The 20,309-nt window shown below is 38.7% G+C and overlaps 1 protein-coding gene and 1 long non-coding RNA gene across 2 annotated transcripts in view; one reads left to right on the forward strand and one right to left on the reverse strand.

Moving 5' to 3' along the window:
- Nucleotides 1-9,635, forward strand: part of ticrr.L (TOPBP1-interacting checkpoint and replication regulator L homeolog) — a 34,772-nt gene extending 25,137 nt beyond the window's left edge. Inside the window, 8 exon segments of the mRNA NM_001172306.1 lie at nucleotides 1,903-2,040; nucleotides 2,170-2,260; nucleotides 2,546-2,607; nucleotides 3,643-3,789; nucleotides 3,956-4,083; nucleotides 4,180-6,637; nucleotides 6,788-6,913; nucleotides 9,484-9,635. Of these exon segments, the coding sequence (NP_001165777.1) occupies nucleotides 1,903-2,040; nucleotides 2,170-2,260; nucleotides 2,546-2,607; nucleotides 3,643-3,789; nucleotides 3,956-4,083; nucleotides 4,180-6,637; nucleotides 6,788-6,913; nucleotides 9,484-9,635 (3,302 nt within the window).
- On the reverse strand, nucleotides 1,987-19,883 carry LOC121401563. The gene is made up of 3 exons (XR_005966359.1): nucleotides 19,776-19,883; nucleotides 12,921-13,029; nucleotides 1,987-2,108 (listed from the first exon to the last, which is right to left on the reverse strand). It is a non-coding gene; the product is annotated as an uncharacterized LOC121401563 (long non-coding RNA).
- Nucleotides 19,884-20,309: the final 426 nt, after the last annotated feature.

The raw sequence follows: 20,309 nt of genomic DNA on the forward strand, positions 1-20,309 counted from the left end.
TCATAATATTGCCTTTGAAAGCTACTTATAATTTTGCCATAAAGTATTTGCCCAATGCTTTTACATTACCTGTCTGATGCTCCTTGTTCCTGTATGAGGGGGCTGCCATATTTGTGCAGCAGGAGTCCGTTAGCATTAGAATCTCTATCTGACTGGCTGAGATGGGATAGTCAGGTTGGCAAAACAGTCAGGCTTAAAAATTGCTTGCAAAAATAACGATCAACATGCCCCATAGGTAACTTTTAGGGGCAGATTTATCAAAGGTCGAGGTGAATTTTCGAATGAAAAAAATTAGAATTTTAAGCAATTTTTTTGTGTACTTCAACTAGGGAATAGTCCAAATTCAATTCTTATATCAAAATTTATCATGTACTGTCTCTTTAAAAATTCGACCATTTGCCATCTAAAACCTGCCGAATTGCTGTTTTAGCCTATGGGGGACCTCCTAGAACCTACTTGGAGTCAATTGGTGGACTTTGAAAAATCTAAGTTTATTTTTGGGGAAAGACTTCGAATTGAATTTGATCGAATGCGATATTCCTTCGATTCGTACGATTCGAATTCGGCCGAATACGGACCTTTTCAATCGAAAACTGACCTATTCGACCAAAAAAAAAAACGAATTAATTTGGTTGGTTTTTTCAATTCGAAATTCGACCCTTGACAAATATGCCCCTTAATGTACATATGTTCATATTTTAACAAGTAGGTTTTTTTTGTCCCTTTTTCTATTTTTCAAATGTTGGGAGGTATGAAATTCCATGGTTTTTAAGTTATTTGTATATGACATGCAATTGAAAGCAGTTTTGTCTGTCCCTTCTATTCTTCCATGGTGGCTCAGACTGTTGATACAATGTAAGACAAGGCAGCTGATTAACAGACCTGTCGTTGCTGCCAAGATTTTGCAACATTGTTTTAAAAGTAACAACCAGGAGTTAAGCAAATGCTGCTTTCAATATCAATTGTTTTTACAAATAACTAAAAGCACTGACAATTTTTGATAAATGTACATTGGAAAGTTGCATAAAATTGTTTTTTTTTTTTTTTTTTTTTTTCATTAGGCATTTTTTTATTTTTTGGATTTGAAACTAGAGTTTCTGCCAGAGAACTGAATCATTTGCTTTTGATAGAGGCGACAAACTTTTGTTTAAGCAATAACCTTAAACTGTGCAATATAAAGAGCCAAAAGCCCCTAAAAGTAGAAGAGCACCTAGGTCTGTCATAATATTATGTAATTCAGTTTTTTTTTTTTTTTTTTTTTTTAAAGTAATGGCGGAAATTGAAAAAAGGCTATATGGCACAGGTTAAGTAGTGGATAACAGATAACGCCATTATGTTCTACAGAGCTTATCTGCTGTGTAACCGGAGTCTCTTCATCTTTGAATGGCTATCCCCATTGCTACACAGCAACTTATTTATATAAACTATAGTAGTGTTTTTGAAGCAAACACAGCAGTTTTACCAGTGCAGGGCAACACTGCATTACATTTTTATTACTTTAAAACACTTTTTTATTTGATGTTACTGTTCCTTTAAGGGAGGCACAGAGTAATATTCTATCCTATTTTCTGCCTTTGGAATAGTAATAGAGTTCAGCTTAGCAGATCTTTCCTAGCTGCTGAATGTGAAAGGCTCTTCAACAAGATGTGATCGCAATTAATATTTTTTTCGTTTATCTCAATTTATCTCATTGCATTAACCCGCTGCTTATGTACCCCAAGGTCTGTCTACGTTTTTTCTAATGTGAACATTATCTGTATTTGGGTGTATGGCTACCCTATTCTGATTTGTTTACATTTTTTCCTTAACATGCAAATTGCTGCTACTTGTGAAGTTACTCTCTTGACATTAGCCTTGTATTCATACCATTGTTTAGTTTTTTTTTTGTTTTTTCTTATAAAGCAAAAGTAAGAAGAAACTTGTTTATCCAAGAGACGCGTTCACCATCAAAAAGATGCAGTAAAATGCCAAGAAGCCAGTCTGTTTCTGCAGTAGAAAGTCTGAAGCGGAAACGCAGCAAATCTCATGATGGCAGCAAAGGTAACACAACAATTGTCTCAATGTCTTGGCCTCAAAGAAGAATCCCTTCAATTTGATCTTCAGGTCACCTGTAAAGAATTTATATTATTTTCTATTGATGTATTTGCTTGGTTCTTGTTTTTATTTTAGATCACCACAAGTTATTGACAAAAAAAGTATCTGAGACCCCTGTTCACAAACAGACTGCAAACAGGCTTCTTCTAAGGCAGATCAAAGGACGGTGAGCTGTTTTACAAAATGTCACATGCAATCTCACTATAGGCATAAAGAAAAATGTATATTTACAGTAGTAATGGACCTACACTCCACATCATAATGTTGCCTTGTACTACACCCGTCTAAATTCCCGCTTTAAATTTCCCCTTACAATACAGCTGAGATTACCTTTTTGTTTTAGAAAACCCTTATTTAATAATGCCTGCACCATAAATAAGCAATGCTTGCTCCATTCTTTGTTTGAAATATGCTAGCTCAGGCAATATGACATGGATGTTTGTACTTTCAGGCCTTCTGAGTCAAACTCCAACATCAGCATTGTTGAAGAATCTCCAGAAAAAGAAATCCGAGGTAAGAGAAAAGACAGTGGAGTATAACCTCCTGGAGATCTCTCCTGATCCCTGTCCCTATGGTCATTGTTTCCCCAATGTATTATTACAAGGAAAATTGATTTACTATTACAAGGAAAATCCTATTCTTTCTTTAAGATAAGGTGCCTGTTGTTCACGGCTGCTTATTCAGTGGCAGATTGCAGTTACAATTTCTTTAAATACACCCTCATTTTCCTTTTACATTTGTCGATCAAACGGGCATCACCAATTTTTTTGATGTTTGTTTTTTACCATGTTTGATCTGCATTAAGAAAAAAAAGTTGTACACTAGTATACGGTAGTAAGAAGAAAAAGAAAAGGAGTTACTTGCTCATGGCATGACTATGTATAACTCGTAAAAAAAAATGTGGACAGTTTTGCATAAGTTCAGTAACCCATTGCAGTCATCCGTTAGCTTTAACCTATCTGCTACAAGCTGGAAACTAAAAGCAAGACTTGCTATGGATACTTGCAAAAGTAAAAGCTAGCAATTTAATAAACTGTGGGGAACCTAAAACATTGGCACCTGCAGCATTTTAACCTTTTAAGCAGGAAGACTATCAATATTATGATATATAAAATACAGAAAACAAAAAACAATACCCGCCTTTTCATTTGTAGAATCTTCATGCAAGACTAAAATAAAAGATTAGGCAAAATAATAGTACTAAGCTCTATGAGCATGAAAAACTGCAAAGGCCAACTGTTGAATACTAGCCAGTTTGGCCAAATAACGATCATCCATTTATTTGGACAGACTGACTGGTCTGTTGAAACTGATCATCCGTTACAGCTGGCATACATGCCCAAACTATCCAGCTAATTATGGATATATCTGGCCACCTTGTTTAAAAAAAAAAAAAAACTTTTGGCTGGAGTCAATACTTGTGCTGTAACACATAGTAACAATACAGTACAGTGTACTAGTCAGAATGTTTGAAAATTGATCTTTTCCTGGATATTTATATAAATATGGAATTGTTTGTTTTATACATATATTTTTCTATAATTACAGATATTGATTTACGAAGAAGCCCACGCATTAAGCAGCTATCTTTAACAAGGAGGAACTCCTCATCTTTTTATGCATCACAGCCAAAATCGCGTAATCTGGAACGGGTGAATTCTGCAACCCAGTTGCAAAAGTCTAGAGAGCGACCAGGTATTCTAATGAACTAGAAATGCTGCCACTTTTGTTCTGCTGTCACTTACTTAAGATCACATTTGAATAAAAAATACCTATATATTAAATAATGTTGAGTTTATGAAGTGCACTTTGTTTAATAGTTACCTTTAAGCTTGTAATACTTTATTGCATTGATTTGTAGGTAGCTGCTCAATTTCTGAGGTAAAAACGCCTAAAAGGCTCCTTTTTGGGGAAGTCTTGGGAATGATTAGTCCTCCTACAACCAAAAGATCTAGAAGAATTCTGGACATGGTTAACCCTGTTTATAAGGTAAATGTAATGTACACATACAATACTACAGTTTCTTCACAATTCTAGCAATAAATGCCTGAAAAACATCATTTTGTTCCCTTTTTTCTTTTCTAGACTCCAGGAAAAACTCCTAGGAAAACTCCAAGCAAAAATATTCCTAATTTCGAAGACCAGTCAGGAAATATGCTCCTTAAATCCCCTTGCACACCATACACACCACATACTCCATCCAGAACTCCCAAAAGGTTAAAAACCCCATCCAAAGGTTCAACAGAAAGGAAAAAAGCTGCTAAAAACTTAGGGAAATTATTCTCTCCATCTAAACCAGAGGAGAAATCTCCTTTGAAGCTTTGGGGAAGGAGAAGCGAGAGACTAGCACAAATGACTCCTGGAAAAGATGGGTCACCATATAAGCAATCTGTTTGTCAGACTTTAATGGAAGTAAAGACACCTCAAAAGTTACAAAGACTGGAAAGTAAGGATTTCAGAACACCTTCAAGGACTCCTACGAGAAGTAATAACACTACTCCTGCAAAGCAAAGTCTGCAGATCTCAAACACGCCGAGGAAATCCGATCTCAAACACCCCCAGGAGCATGAGTCTCGAGGACCATCAGGATATATCCTTTGGACACCACAGAAGCGTATTTTGGCTTCTGTTCCCCATACACCAATTCTTCAGACACCACAGAAACCTATTTCGGCTTCTGTTCCGAGAACGCCTGTGTGTCGGACCCCACAGAAAGCAATTTTGTCTTCTGTTCCAAGTACACCTGTCTGTCAGACACCAAACAAAGCAATTTTGACTTCTGTTTCGAGGACACCCGTGTATCAGACCCCGCAGAAAGCTATTTTGGCATCTGTTATGAGTACACCCGTGTATCAGACACCACAGAAACCTGTTTTGGCTTCTGTTCCAACTACACCTATCCTTAAAACACCACAGAGATCTGCTTTGGCTTCTGTTTCTCATACACCATCGCCAAAAAAATACATTATGAAGGAACTAACTGTTGCTATAACTCGAATGCGAGAATGCACTCCTGAAAAAGTACTTGGTTCAAATTTATCGTCATCAGCTACTCCCTCGTCTGCACTCAAGTCCTTTTGTTCAGAAAAAACATCATCTGTTTGTCAGACACCTAAGAAATCATCTATTGCATTGCTCAAACCTTGTGATTCGCTAGAGTTTTCTGGTGCACCTGAACGTCTGATGGATTCACTTTGCAGTAATAAGGACAGTACAAAAGCAGAGACTGCTTGCACTGTGCCTTCCCAGATTTCTACGCAAATGCAGAATGTAATAAATGCTGGTGAGTGTACTGATTCTCTCTCCCAGACATCTGTTTCATCGCCAAGTATTCCTTTTACAGATAAAAGCTTGTCTCCAGATCTAAAAGATGCTTTATCCGATGTTACATCATCAAAAGCTGAAGGGGTTACAATAGTAAGTGAAAAACTTGACTCGTCTTCTATGAACAGCCAGGAAGCTACAGACTCTTTTATTAATAGCTCTCAAACAGAGGAAAGTATTGATATTTCAGAAGCTCGAGTTGTGTCAACAGAAGCATCTGAGCTGAAGATGAAAGTCCTCATTACACGAAAACCTTCTGGCTCAGGAGTAAGTTATCTGCCAACCACTCCAAAGTGTCTGGGAAATGTGTGTTCCACATCAACATATGGTTTACGGTGCACTCCCGACAGAAGACAGAGAGAAGCTGCTGCACGACTCGGAACTCCCGAGATTCCTGCAAAGTTCTCTACGCCAAAGAGTCACTGCAAAATGATTCCTCAGTCAATATATGAGGTTGAGCTTGAAATGCAGGAGTCTGGTTTACCGAAACTCCGCTTCAAGCGAACAGATTCAAATTCCACAATTGATATGGATGTTAACAAAACGCCAAAGATCTCCAGGAAAAGAAAAGGAGATGAAAGCCCCTTCAATGAGAAGTGGTGTAGTAAACATGCAGTAAGGACTGAACCTGCTTGTGTTTCCCCTTCCTGTGTGCGAACTTCTCATTATACTCCGGGGAAAAGTGGAATCCAAACTTTTATTTGTCAGTCTTACACACCTAACAGGTGTCTTTCCGCTGCTGCTTCTCCGTCTCAGTCAGATGCAGGGGTTCCTTGGACACCATCTCCAAAGGAAAAACTTAGCACAGATGTCATTAATAGCTGGCCTAGGAAGAAAAAAGCATCAGCTCTGTGCACAAATCTTTTAAAATGTGATAAGATTCCAGAATATGCAGAAGAAGATGGAGGCGATTTTGAGCTTGAAGGAGTCTCTAAACTTTTGGAGAAGTCTCCAGTTATTGAACAGCAAAGTAAAGTTGATGGAGGGACTTTTGGACTTAGGTCTCGAAAACGAGTTTTCAGTCTTGTGTCCCCTACCAAAGAAACGGAAAATCCTGTCAAAAGAGTGTGCACATTTAATAGACACGAGGATAGCAACACGGCCACACACCGACACCAAACCAAGGAAGAAATGGAAATCTTCTCTTCAGACCAAAGTCGGTCCTCTTATTTAAGCTCTTCACAGCAAAGCATTTGTGATGATGTTTTTAATATGTCAGGTAATACATTTACTTTTATTAATGAATTGTCTACATGGGTATCATTTTTATAAGCATTAGCTTTTGTTGGTGCATAATTGTATTTACATTGTTTCACCAATATCCATATTCTCCTTCCTAACTTGATGCATCTCTGTTCCCCACAATTAGATTTTACCCCACCCAGCAAGGTACCGAAAAATCCTTTATCCGCCTGTGGTCTGCTGACCCTTACTCAGTCTCCTTTGTTATATAAAGGAAAAACACCGTCGTCCAAGCGAAAAGAGAAAATTCAAGGTATTGCTTTACATGGTCATTATTATGCAATAGTGTGAAAGGTACAAGGACAGGTTGAATTGGTTCTGCTCTCGAGGATTTGGATTAGTCACAATGAATGGTGCTAGATTTCCAACCATGCACGAATCCTGGCATATCACCTGCAGATAATGTGCATGGAAAGAGGTTGTATCTGCATATTAGATCTGAGGGAATCTATTCTATGCACTGAATTAATTCAGAAACTTTTCTTATCTAGTACATAGCCATAGCCATTTCCATGCCAATTGCCCTGGTAAAAGACACAAATAATATATATATATATATATATATATATATATATATATATATATATATATATATATATATATATATATATATATATATATATATATATATATATATATATATATATATATATAATCCCCTTCTGTATTATCACAGTACAGGTATAGGATCCATTATCTAGAAATCCATTATCCAGAATGCTCAAAATTACAGAAAGGCCATCTCCCATAGAATCCATTTTATCCAAATAATCCAGGATTTTCATAATTGTTTTTTTTCCCCCTCTGTAATAATAAAACAGTAGCTTGTACTTGATCCAACCTAAGAAATAATTAATCCTTATTTTAAGCAAAACCAGCCTATTGGGTTTATTTAATGTTCATATGACTTAAAGGAACAGTAACACCAAAAAAATGAAAGTGTTATAAACAAGCTGCTGTGTAGCAATGGTGAAAATTGAAAAAAGACTATATGGTACAGGTTAAATAGTGGATAACAGATAAAACCATTATGTTCTACAGAGCTTATCTGCTGTGTAACCTGAGCCTTTTCTCCTTTGAATGACTGCCCCCATTGCTACACGGCAGCTTATTTATATAAACAATAGTAGTGTTTCTGAAGCAAACAAATCCGTTATACCAGTGCAGGACAACACTGCATTATATTTTTATTACTTTAAAACAAATTATGAAGTATGAAGATCCAAATTACAGAAAGATCCATTATCTGGAAAACCCTAGGTCCCATTCTGGATAACTGGTCCCATACATGTATTATGCAATTGCACAATTTTACCAGCAGTGATCGACATAGACAGCAATTTAAAAGGTATTTTTGCTAAATGGCCTCCAGCATGGGAGACAAAAACACCTTGTGTGACCTTGCCCTTATTTGGGGTGGGGCTGATTTTGTAATTGAATCAGGGTGTACAAAACAAATCCCTTTTTTCACTTATTTGGGGTGTTGTCTGCATTCCTGGGTATAGTAGAGATGAACAAATAAGCCTGTGAGGATTCTAATTAATTTCTAATGTTGTGCAGTACAGGAGATTTCAATTACAAACCTTCAAGCCTCTAGTTTATTACACAAGGGCAAGTGACTGTCTGTTAAGGTGGCCATACATGGGCAGATTAAACGACCAGTAACATAAATTAAAAAAAAAAAAAATTTGTTTGTATAGATCGAAAATAAAAAAACGTCAACACAAATTAAACTTTAAAATCACAAAGGCTTTATTAAGAAATAACTTACCGAAACTCCGCTTGTGCTCCTCTTCAGAAAAGGCGTCACGTTGACAATCCATTTTGCGGCGCTCGATTTCTCCTCCCTCTCCTATAAGGAAGGCAGGGAGGAGAAATCGATTGCCGCACAATGGATTGCTTTCTGAAGAGGAGCGCAAGTGGAGATTCTATGTTATTTCTTAATAAAGACTATGCGATTTTAAAGTTTAATTTGTGTTGGGTGTTTTTTTTTTTTTTTCGATATATACAAACAGATTTTTTTTTTTAAATTGTTACTGGTCCTTTAAAGCTGCCGATATTGGTGTTTTAGACTGAGTCGGCATCTTATTTGCCCGTGTGTGTGAGCTTCCGATGGACCATATCAGCTAATGATCCAAGTATAGGAGAAGGAAGAGGAACTCCAGCAGTATTACTGCAAACAACTTTTTATTCCAGGCAGTGGTAAACACTGGAGATTATGGGAATTTGCCCTGGGGGGTGGGGGCAGGTAGGCTGAAGGGAGGGGGGGTCTACCGAAGGTAGGGGGAGGGGAATTTTAAACTATGGGTTGAATTCTCCTTTAAGTTCGATCAATAGGTGGTACTTTGGACACTCGTGACACCGTTTGATTTATTTCTGACCCTTTGTTCATTTCCTTTCTCTTTCATTTTCCCCTTCCACTTCCTTTTGTATATTATATCCTTTTCCATGCTAAAATATTTTCGGTATAGCTACCATAAGAGATGTTTTGTGTTTCATATTGCTACATTATAAGAAATTGGTATATGTATATTAATTGAAGAAGATTATGTAAACTCACAGTTGATAAGCAATGTCAATATGCTTGTTTGGTATATTTCAAATAATAAAAAACTTTGTTTAAAAAAAAAAAAGTTCCCAGCCATATTGTTACTGGTACAGGTATACTTAATCCAATTGTTCCAGTCATTATTCTGAGCAGGATTGAGACTCCTTTGCTGAATTGCACTGGTCTAGAAAACTGAAATCCTTATCAATTGTGTAATATTTGTATCATATGTATCAAAATCTAAGATTTCAACCAATACATTTCTCTTGTTACAGATGTGTTTTCTGATGGTGACAGTGACCATGGAACACCAACACTGAAAAGACCGACAAATCCAGCAGCTGTTTCCGATGATTCTCCCTTCCGCAAAGTCAATCCTCTGCGTTCTATCAGCAAAACTTATAGCCGCAAAAAACTCATTACATAATGTGTGAGTTTATTTGCCTCTTACAGGCTCTGCACGGAGTTTACATTTCTTACCCCTTGATGTGATGTCACTGGTGAGTCCTGCATTGAGCAACAGCATATTAAATAGCCAAAGATTTTCACAAGCAACTAGGCTTGTGTTTGTATGTTGCAATGCATAAAAGGGATTTCCATGAATTCCCCTCCAGGGTCTCTAAGGTTTTCATTATCTTTGGGCTTTTGCTGATTAAGCCTGTATTGTGTAAATGATTGTAAATATCTAAATGTTTTGTCCCATAATGTATATTTAAATTAAACTTGATTTCTTTTTATAGATATCTTTATATTTCCGTTTCTAAATTTGTATACAAAACGTTTGGAGATCCTGCAGAGAGATGCAGACGTGTGTGTATATATGATGCAAATATGAAAATATTTTATTGGAGTCATTTTGTAATAATAAACAAGTCATTTGAATAGTGGTGTTTGTGTATACACTCAATGCCCCCTACGTATGGTTAATAATGTTTACTGAATACGTGTTTCCTGCCACTCTGGAACTAACCGCGGAGATTCTAGATCATTCCCACGGAAAGGGTTAAATAGAAATTCGATGGAAGTTGCAATTGGTCCATTTCTTTCTGTTTTAACCCAAACAAATGACTGAGATTCCTTCTATATCAATTAAAACTGGTACCAAACCATTCAATTAACTGTTTGATTTGTGCGGTTTCCACTGAGCTAAAATTTCCAAGAGCAGCAGCGATGAAGTGCAAATGAGCCCCGGGGTGTTTCACACTTCTCTTGTCTCCGTTCCAAAAAAATGTGCCTTGGAATGCTGGGAAGTTTTGCATTTCATAACTAGTAGGATTCTATAATAAACATTACAAAGTTTGCCCATGTAACTCATCAGATGTTTGTTTTTAAACAGGTGGCCAGTAATCCTAGCTGCTGATTGGCTGGATTTGGTGACTAGACCTGTTGCACATTAGCCTCTTTTAGTAATGTTTTTCCCTCCCCCAAATATGATTTTGGAGAAGCCCTTAGGACAGTTTCTCAGCTAAGACTAAAGGCGATGACACGTGTGGTCTCCTAGCGCTTAATATTTAAGTTTAGTGCCCGAGGGACAGTTTGTTTAGCGACTTGCGCAAGTAGTTGGCACATGCGTTGGATACAGCAAGTATTCATTTCTCTTACGTGTCTCTTCCGTATAGGAGAGAGTAGTACAAAGCTACCTCTTTCTGCTATCCATTTCTCCTCCCTTCCATAATGCTGGCATGCTTGGGGGCTCACTGCTCTCCATATTAAAGAGGTAATTCACCTTTGTTAACTTTTAGTTTGTTATAGAGCTAATTCTAAGCAACTTGTCAATTGGTCTTTTTTTTTTTTTTTAGTTTTTTGCCTTTTTCTTCTGACTTCCTAGTTTTCAAATGGGGGTCACTGACTCCATCTAAACAACAAATGCTTTGTAAGGCTACAGATTTATTGTTTCTGCAACCTTTCAATACTCCTCAATCTATTCAGGCCTCTCTTATTTATATTCCAGTCCCTTATTTCAATCAATGCGTGGTTGCCAAGATAATTTGGGCCCTAGCAAAAAAGATTGCTGAAATGCAAACTGGAGAGCTGCGAAGTAACTCAAAAACCACAAATAATAAAAAAAAATTAAAACGAATTGCAAATTGTCTCAGAATATCTAAATCATGCTAAAAGTTAATTTAAAACAACCCTTTTAATAACACATTGATTTTGTTTGGAACTTTGATTGCATCAATATTTTATACAACATCCTAGAGAGATTGTTCATCTTTCACAATGGAGCTTACAATCTAATAATCTTCAATGCACAGTAGTGTCCATTCCATGAGGAGCCAGGTAACCTGACTATTTCCAGGAGGAAAAACCAACATGTATTTGGGGAAAACCTACAAATTCTCTGTAGACCATGCTGTGGCCAGAATCAAAGCCAGGAACCTGTCACTGCCAAGCTACCCACTGCTCCAATGTTCTGCCTACAGTAATTCAAAAATAAATCTTGTGTGGCAGCTTTCTTACATTTATAGAACGCAGGGAGCATAAACACTGTCTGTATTGTGTTATGGATTTTAGACTGTAAGCTCATTTGGGGGCAGAGCCTGATGGGAATGATAATCTCTCTATAATAATAAATTGGTGCTATTAATGGCTAGTATTGTGTATGGGTGCACTTCTTTTCCAGTTTAGTTGAATCTGTGGATGTTTCTCTTTAGGGCATGATGAGAACCAGATGATTGATGCTTATACTTATATAAAACCACGGGTTTGAAATGAAGATGTATTAGAGCTCACTCTATTAAAATCACCAGACCTCATGTCTCTCTACATGCGGAATTTGTGCAAAAGGCAGTCATTTTGTTTGTACTTTAATCGGTTATTTGAGTGAGCTCTAATACATCTACTAGGAAAGGGAGTCTCCCCTATAAGATATATTGGATCATTCATCTGACACTAGGGATGCACAAATCCAGGATTCAGCCTTTTTCAGCAGGATTCTGCATGGCTGAACCAAATCCATATCCTAATTTGCATATGCAAATTGGGGACGGGGAGGGAAATTGCGTGACTTTTTATCACAAAACAAGGAAGTACAAACTGTTTCCCCTTCCCATCCCTAATTTGCATATGCAAATTCGGTTCGGTATTCGACCAAATCTTTTGCGAAGGTTTTGCCGAATATAGTGGATTCCTTGCATCCCTATCTAACACCCAACTCCTACGTGAAGAGAGAATGAAGAGAAACAGATGCTGAGAGAGGAATAGTGAACATAAACTTTTGCAGACTATTTAATAAATTGTATTTAGAAAGTTTCCTATTTCAGTATGAGGAAGCTTATATTAAATTTTCATTTGCACGAAAGTTCCCCTTTAAATAAGGTGTTTTTATACAGTTCTAAGGCTCATTCATTGCTCTCCTGCCCACCAATCTGCCATAATTTTGTCCCGGTATTTCGGGGCCCAGTTAAGAGCTGGATTAATGTCTGTGGGTTGGACGGTGTCCATGCATCACACGTTTCTCTTTGCATACATTGAGCCTTGAGGTTGTGATTGCAAAACACGCAGACATATTTAACCAGATACACTCTGTCAAACATTCTCAATGAATACACCTTCTAAGCCATGCCAACTCCTCTCAATGGGCAGAATTATGGACATAGCTGGGGTTTCCTTCAGGAGCCAACTTACCAGCCCTTTGTAATTTCTTTTGAAAGACCATCGTGTTCATTCCCTACTAATGTGTATGTAGAAATATAATGTGACCATTACATACGTTTTGCTTAGGCTTGATGAATAGCTGCCTTGTTGCCATTTAGAAGCCGTGTTTCTGAGCCACTAGAGGGCACTGTGAGACATCAATTCAAATTCTTCCGTTGAAATTGCTATAAAACAAAAAATATTGTGATGTGAACATATCATTTGCTCTTTCAGATTCTCATTCACTGAAACTTTTATGGTTCTATAAGTCCCAACCAAGAAACCATTCATTGGAATTGACCCGCTGCCCCTTTATGTCAAATACATCTCAAAATGGCGTCTTTGAAGTGGAAGTCCTCGACATTTTTCATCGTTAAAGGCATCTTTAAAGAGCAGATTCGCCGTAAAGTTGCTTTTCATAATAACATAGATGAGAGAGGCCCAAAATATCTCTCCGGTTTAATAGTGATACAGACCTATTCCTGGTTTTAAGGAAGGTTTTTAAATCTCCCCTTTATGTTGAGGGCCAATAGATGAAAACAGCAGCCCTCTTCTAACCCCATTAATACCCCCCATTAGGTGTGATTGCAATACTTTGCTACAAATGGACCCTGCCCTGGCTTATCTCTGATGTAGAGAAAGTGTTTTAGTGAATGTGGGGTCATTTCCGCTCCTTATTCTATCGATTAGCATTTACCTGTAGTCTGAGGTGGACGCCCTGCACCTTATATTCAAGTGAATGGGAAATCTAAGTTGGGGTGATGTATTAATCACTGCCAGAAGTATCTGCAATCCATAATCAAAACAGCAGGAGGGTCTTGCCATGCAATTTAGTAATTGACTGACATGGTATGTAACCCTAGCAACCAGACAGAATTTTGATTTCCCCTTACTGTAGCGCCAGGAAACCAGTTTGGTTGATAATGGCATTTGGTGTATATTGGTCAGATCAGGATGGGTCTAGTGTGGCTAAAGCTTCCTATATATAAGCACCCACCTTGATTGGCACCCTCTAACCCGCGGTCCCTAACCTTTTTTAACTGTGAGCCACATTCAAATGTCAAAAGAGTTGGGAAGCAACACAAGCATGAAGAATGTACCAGAGGATGCCAAATATGGGCTGGAATTGGCCATCTGGTAGCCCCTATGTGGTCTGGCCTAGTGGAGGCTCTGTTTGCCATTACAGCTGGTTTTATGCAACAAAAAGTTGTCTTCAAGCCGGGAATTCAAAAATAAGCACCTGATTTGTGGCCACTGAGAGCAACATCCAAGGGGTTGGAGATACAGTGTCGGACTGGCCCACTGGGATACCAGGAAAACTCCCGGTGGGCCCAGGTGTCAGGAGGCCCTTGTGCTGCTAAAGATTTGGCCTATTTCATGGTCATTTCCTATTTCTTTGAGAACAAAGAGGCTAAATAGATGGAATAATAGATGATAGTATGTAAAGAATAAAGACTAGGAGAATAGAGGTTGAGTGAGGAGAAGAATAATAATACTGAGAGTGGGCCCCTGGTGTCCCAGTCCGACACTGTAGATATATATATATATATATATATATATATATATAATACACAAAAGCCATGAATATCCTGTAAATCATATCCTTATAAACGGTGAGTTCTGATGTCATCAGTTATAAACGGTGAGTTCTGATGTCATTTCTCTCACGACTCACTGAAACTTGTGTATTATAATAAAAAAAGTACCCCCAGTTGTAAAATATAAGGATATTAGAAGTTACCTCTGAGTTCCATGACCTGTATAAAAACACTCGGCCTTCAGCCTCATGTTTTTATATGGTCATGAAACTCCTCGGTAACTTATAATATCCTTATATTTTACAAGAGGGGTACTTTATTCACTATATATACAAACAGCCATACATGTCCTGTAAATTATAGCCTTACAACTGGTGCTTGGTGAAGTCATTCCTGTCACATTTCTCACTGGAACATGTGTATTGTATATATGAATATTATATATAATAATAATGTATGTATAATAATAATATATATGTAAAATAGGAGAATTTTAGAAGTCACCTTGGAGCTCCATGACCTGTTTAGAAGTATATATATTTACCCGAGTATAAGCCGAGTTTTTCAGCATCCAAAATGTGCTGAAAAAGTCTACCTCGGGTCGGCGGTACCCAACCCGAGTAGCTGAAATTGCAGTCACTTTTAATCATTCCTATACCAACAGTTCACTTGGGGAGAGACTGCAATATCCCACAATGCCCTCTGTTGGTTATATGAAAGAATAACAGTGACTGCAATATCACACAGTGCCCTCTGTTGGTTATATGGAAGAATAACAGTGACTGCAATATCACACAGTGCCCTCTGTTGGTTATATGAAAGAATAACAGTGACTGCAATATCACACAGCGCCCTCTGTTGGTTATATGAAAGAATAACAATGACTGTAATATCACACACCACCCTCTGTTGGTTGTATGAAAGAATAACAGTGCGCCCTCTGTTGGTTATATGAAAGAATAACAGTGACTGCAATATCACACAGTGCCCTCTGTTGGTTATATGAAAGAATAACAGTGACTGCAATATCACACAGCGCCATCTGTTGGTTATATGAAAGAATAACAGTGACTGCAATATCACACAGTGCCCTCTGTTGGTTATATGAAAGATTAACAGTGACTGCAATATCACACAGCGCCCTCTGTTGGTTATATGAAAGATTAACAGTGACTGCAATATCACACAGCACCCTCTGTTGGTTATATTAAAGAATAACAGTGACTGCAATATCACACAGCGCCCTCTGTTGTTTATACGAAAGATTAACAGTGATGGCAATATCAAACAGCACCCTCTGCACATGGTAGTGGGACAGTGGGACAATGCACACAGTAATCCGTTTGGCAATTCTCTGTCACCATCAACTTTGCAAAGAAGTCTGGTTGATCGCTGGGGGGTCGCTTTGGCAGAATGTGCGCTGCTGGGAGACAGGGCTGTAGTTGTGTCTAGGCTTATACTAGAGTCAATAAGTTTTCCCAGTTTTCGTAGGTAAAATTAGGTACCTCGGCTTATATTCGGGTCGGCTTATACTCGAGTATATACGGTATATCTTATTCCTCTACACCAATGATAGATGAGTATACACTTATTAGAGAAAACAAATGAGAGATGGTGGCAGTAATAAGGCACAGATTTCTGGCAAGTATGAGCTGGGGTAGTAACAAGTCTGCCTTTAATTCTCAATGAAGCCTCAGTGAATCCTCCTTATGAATCAAGTACAGAGCTACCCGAGCTGCTGCTACTTTTTTTTTAGTAAAAGTATTTTGAAATGAAAGTGGAAAAAGGTTGAGCTCCTCCAAGAGTATATGCGGTTTGGCACAGGATTGGGAGTCTGGCACAATATACATTCCCTCCGCGGGCGGACGTATTGCCACAAATTTGCGCATGGCAAATAAATTCGCCCATCACTACTGCCAAACACAGGCATTCATGTACATTTTGTCACACGCGTGGGAGACAATTTTGCACTGTCAGCAATACGTCCCATTTGTTCTTTCCATAATAATTAAATGTTTTACAGCAGAGATGGCCTTCCTGTACAGGAATATACACAATGATATCACAGTGAGCTAAACAGGCCCAGAGCCAGGCAGTATCTATAAACTGATTCTACTTTTGTATTCTGCACAACAACTGACATTAACCTGTAAGTGGCAGTGAGAGGCTGCTGTCAGGGAGCTGATCCTACAGACTGAAAAACCTTTTTCGAGCCGGCACTCAATGAAGGCAAACTTCCACCAGGCAAATAATTCAAAGTGAAGAAAGAATAATTCAAAGTGAAATCACAGGCTAGGCTATGATTAAGGGGCAGATTTATCAAAGGTCGAAGTGAATTTTCGAAATTTCTAATTTTTGGTGTACTTCGACTAGGGGAATAGTCCAACTTCGATTCGAAGTTGAAAAAAACTTTGAAATTTGAATATTGAAATTTATCATATACTGTCTCTTTAAAACATTCAACTTCGACCATTCACCACCTAAAAGCTGCCAAAGTGCTGTTTTAGCCTATGGGGGACCTCCTAGAACCTATATGGAGGCAATTGGTGGAGTTTTAGAGAGAGAAGTTTTTTGGGGGAAAACTTCAAATCGAAGGCGATATTCCTTCGATCGTACGATTCGAATACGGACCACTTCGACACCCAAAAACCTTCGACCTCTATTCGGTTGGTCTTTTTGAATTCGAAGTTTTTTTTAACTTCCACCCTTGATAAATCTGCCCCATAAAGGAAAACTATACCCCCCAAGCAATGTAGGTCTCTATAAAAAGATATTGCATAAAACAGCTCATATGTAAAATCCTGCTTCATGTAAATAAACCATTTTCATAATAATATACTTTTCTAGTAGTGTGTGCCATTGGGTAATCATAAATAGAAAATTGCTATTTTAAAAAATAAGGGCCGCCCCCTGGGATCGTAGGATTCACTGTACTCACAAACATACCAACAAGCCATACATGTTAGGTCACATGAGCCAATTAACAGACAGAGTTGTGTCTTTTGCTTCCACACTTCTTCCTGTTACAGTTAGAGTTGTAGTATTTCTGGTCAGGTGATCTCTAAGGCAGCACACAGACCATCACAAAATGGTGGCTCAAGGCAAGAGATGTAAAAGGGCAAGATTTACTTAAATATATATTCCAGTTTGGTAAGATTCTTTAATATGTCTCTTAATATGATATGAACTGTTGCTTAAGTGTTCATTTTGGGGGTATAGTTTTCCTTTAATAAGTGTTTATGACATGACACGCGTAAGGCTGTGGACACAGGGTCGGACTTGCCCGACGGGAAACCGGGAAAAAACCCGGTGGGCCCCGACCCGTCATGGGCCCCCGCCGGGCCAGACCCCAATCGTGTTATGTAAAATAAAAAAAAAGCCGGAGCGCCAGCACCGCACCGTCTGCGCATGCGCACCGCACAGAAGGAAGGGAGCGCACTGCACGGTAAGGTGCGGCGCAGCAAGGGGGGCCCTGGACAGAAGTCCCGGTGGGCCCCGGGCCCCCCAGTCCGACACTGTGTGGACACAATAAACTTTCTTCACTTTGAATTATTTGCCTGCTGGAAGTTTGCCTTCATTGAGTACCGGCTCCAAAAAGGTTTTTCGGTTTGTCCGCTCCTAGGGCTGAGGGCTGAGGGTGGGGCATCCTGGGCCTCTTCCTTCTTGTGGTGAGTGATCACTTTATACTCAGCGACCCTAATATCTCAGATTTATTATGGATCATACCGACCGCCCAACTTTAGAACTGATACCTCCTGATGTCACATTGTAATAAACCTGTCAGCACAACCTAAATCCCCCGTTATGTACATGTGTCTGTAACGCATCATATGTCCTGCTGAGCTCATGCCAGTGATGTCACTGTGTCCCTTTGGCCAATAAGGTCACACCCCTCTTCACTTCTTGCAATGGAATTAGGAACATGAAAGTGTTATCTGATTAGGAACATAATAGGGGCAGGGCGGGAATTGGTAAGAAGCTTGTGACCCCCACAGATACACTGGACCTTTACCTAAGGACCCTCTAGGGATTTTCTTGTTGTGACTACAATGTGGGACCTCAACCAGGACAATCCCTGTCTAGTGTTTCATAGCCAGTTCATAACACAGAATGAAAGGGTTAACTGTGTATAAACTGCAAGACAGATGTGCCCTGATGCTGCCAGTATTTAGCTCTGCATAGGTCTAGCTCTTGTATGCAAACTGTATGGCAGCTCCAACCCATATAACAAAGTACAATAGTGTGTTGCCTCTGGCTGCAGCTAAATGAGAAATCCCATATTCAGCATATTAAGGGGCAGATTGATCAAAGGTCAAAGTGAAAATATCGAATTTAAAAAATTAGAATTTTGAGCTCATTTTTGTGTACTTCGACTAGGAAATAGTCCAAATTTCGAAATTCATCATGTCCTGTCTCTTTAAAAATTCGACTTCAACCATTCGCCATCTAAAACCTGCCGAATTGCTGTTTTAGCCTATGGGGGATTTCCTAGAACCTATTTGGAGTCAATTTGTGGACTTTGAAAAATCAAAGGTTTTTTTGGGAAAAACGTTGAATCGAATTCAATCGAATGCGCTATTCCTTAGATTCGTACGATTCAAATTCGGCTAATTACGGACCTATTCGATTGAAAACGGACCTATTCGACCAAAAAAAACCTTTTTGAATTCGAATTTCACAGTTTTTCAAATTCGAAATTTGACCTTTGATAAATCTGCCCCTAAGTGTCAATCCCCATTGTTCCAAGCTGCACTTATTTTCTATTGAGTGTGTGTGTGTGAGCCCAGATCCACATGCTTGGGATTTATTCATGCATTTGAGCAGCACTGATGGAACGGTTGCCAATAAAATAAAACTCAGCAAATGAAAGTCTTTCTGGGTTTCACACCCTATTTATAAGAAAACTAAATGCAGATAACCCTTTGGGTCAGAAGCAGCAGATGCAACGTGCTCACAAATGGAGAAAAAATCCAGTACAAACAGCGCTCTCCCTTTCCATAGCACTTAGTGTCCCTACATTGACTGGATATTAAGCAGCAGTTAATACAACATATAAGCTTATTCTCGTCGCTATGTAGATGCTATGGTACCTGCTGATTGGTTGCTACTGGATACTGGACAAACAGCAAATGTAAGACTATTTGTTACATTATCCCTTAAGTCTCTTTTATATTCAATACTATGTCCATTCTGCAGTGGACACAAATACGTTGGAATTCTGAAAAATAATGTTTCATAATAGGAGAAAAAAAGCAAATTGATATGCACTTATTTAGCTAATGGCACCTTATGGCAGCATGGGACTGGGCCCCACCATCGCCCACCGTGTCTGCCACCTTAAGGGTCCGTTAACCTCACTATCCCCCAAAAAAATTCTGTTGTGAATTTCTTACCTCTCACTCTCTCTGTCTCTCTCCTCCTGAAAAAGTGCAGCTGTTCTACCAAGCGGCCACAAGTTTTTCTCCTGGTTTTCTGACGGCCAATTCTGACCCTGCCTCGGATGCACCAAATCCACTATTTTAGGATCCGTGAAAGATTTGCCGGAATACCAAACCCTAATTTGCATATGTAAATTAGGGAAACAAGAGTTAAAGAGAATGGCAAGCACAGCACTCCTAACCCTGCTGGAAAAGGCTGAATCCCGAACCGAATCCTGGATTCTGTGCATTCCTAAAATAAACAAGTGTGTTTGGGGGAGGGGCGCACCCAAAATAGCTTTTTTACCTTAGGTCGGTGGACGTCTTCTTTAAAAAATTAACCTTTCTATTCTTCCGATATCCTTAGGGATGACATATTGTTTGGTTGCTAAGACTTAATTACCAAGCAACCAGGCAGACATTTGGTAGGCAGAGTGTTTACTAAACTACGAGGGCCTGTAAAGACAGATACTGTAAGCAATTATTACTTTCAATAAAATTGAACCCTCA

The sequence above is a fragment of the Xenopus laevis genome, chromosome 3L (genome assembly GCF_017654675.1).
Source record: "Xenopus laevis strain J_2021 chromosome 3L, Xenopus_laevis_v10.1, whole genome shotgun sequence".
In the NCBI taxonomy this organism is placed as follows: Eukaryota; Metazoa; Chordata; class Amphibia; order Anura; family Pipidae; genus Xenopus; species Xenopus laevis.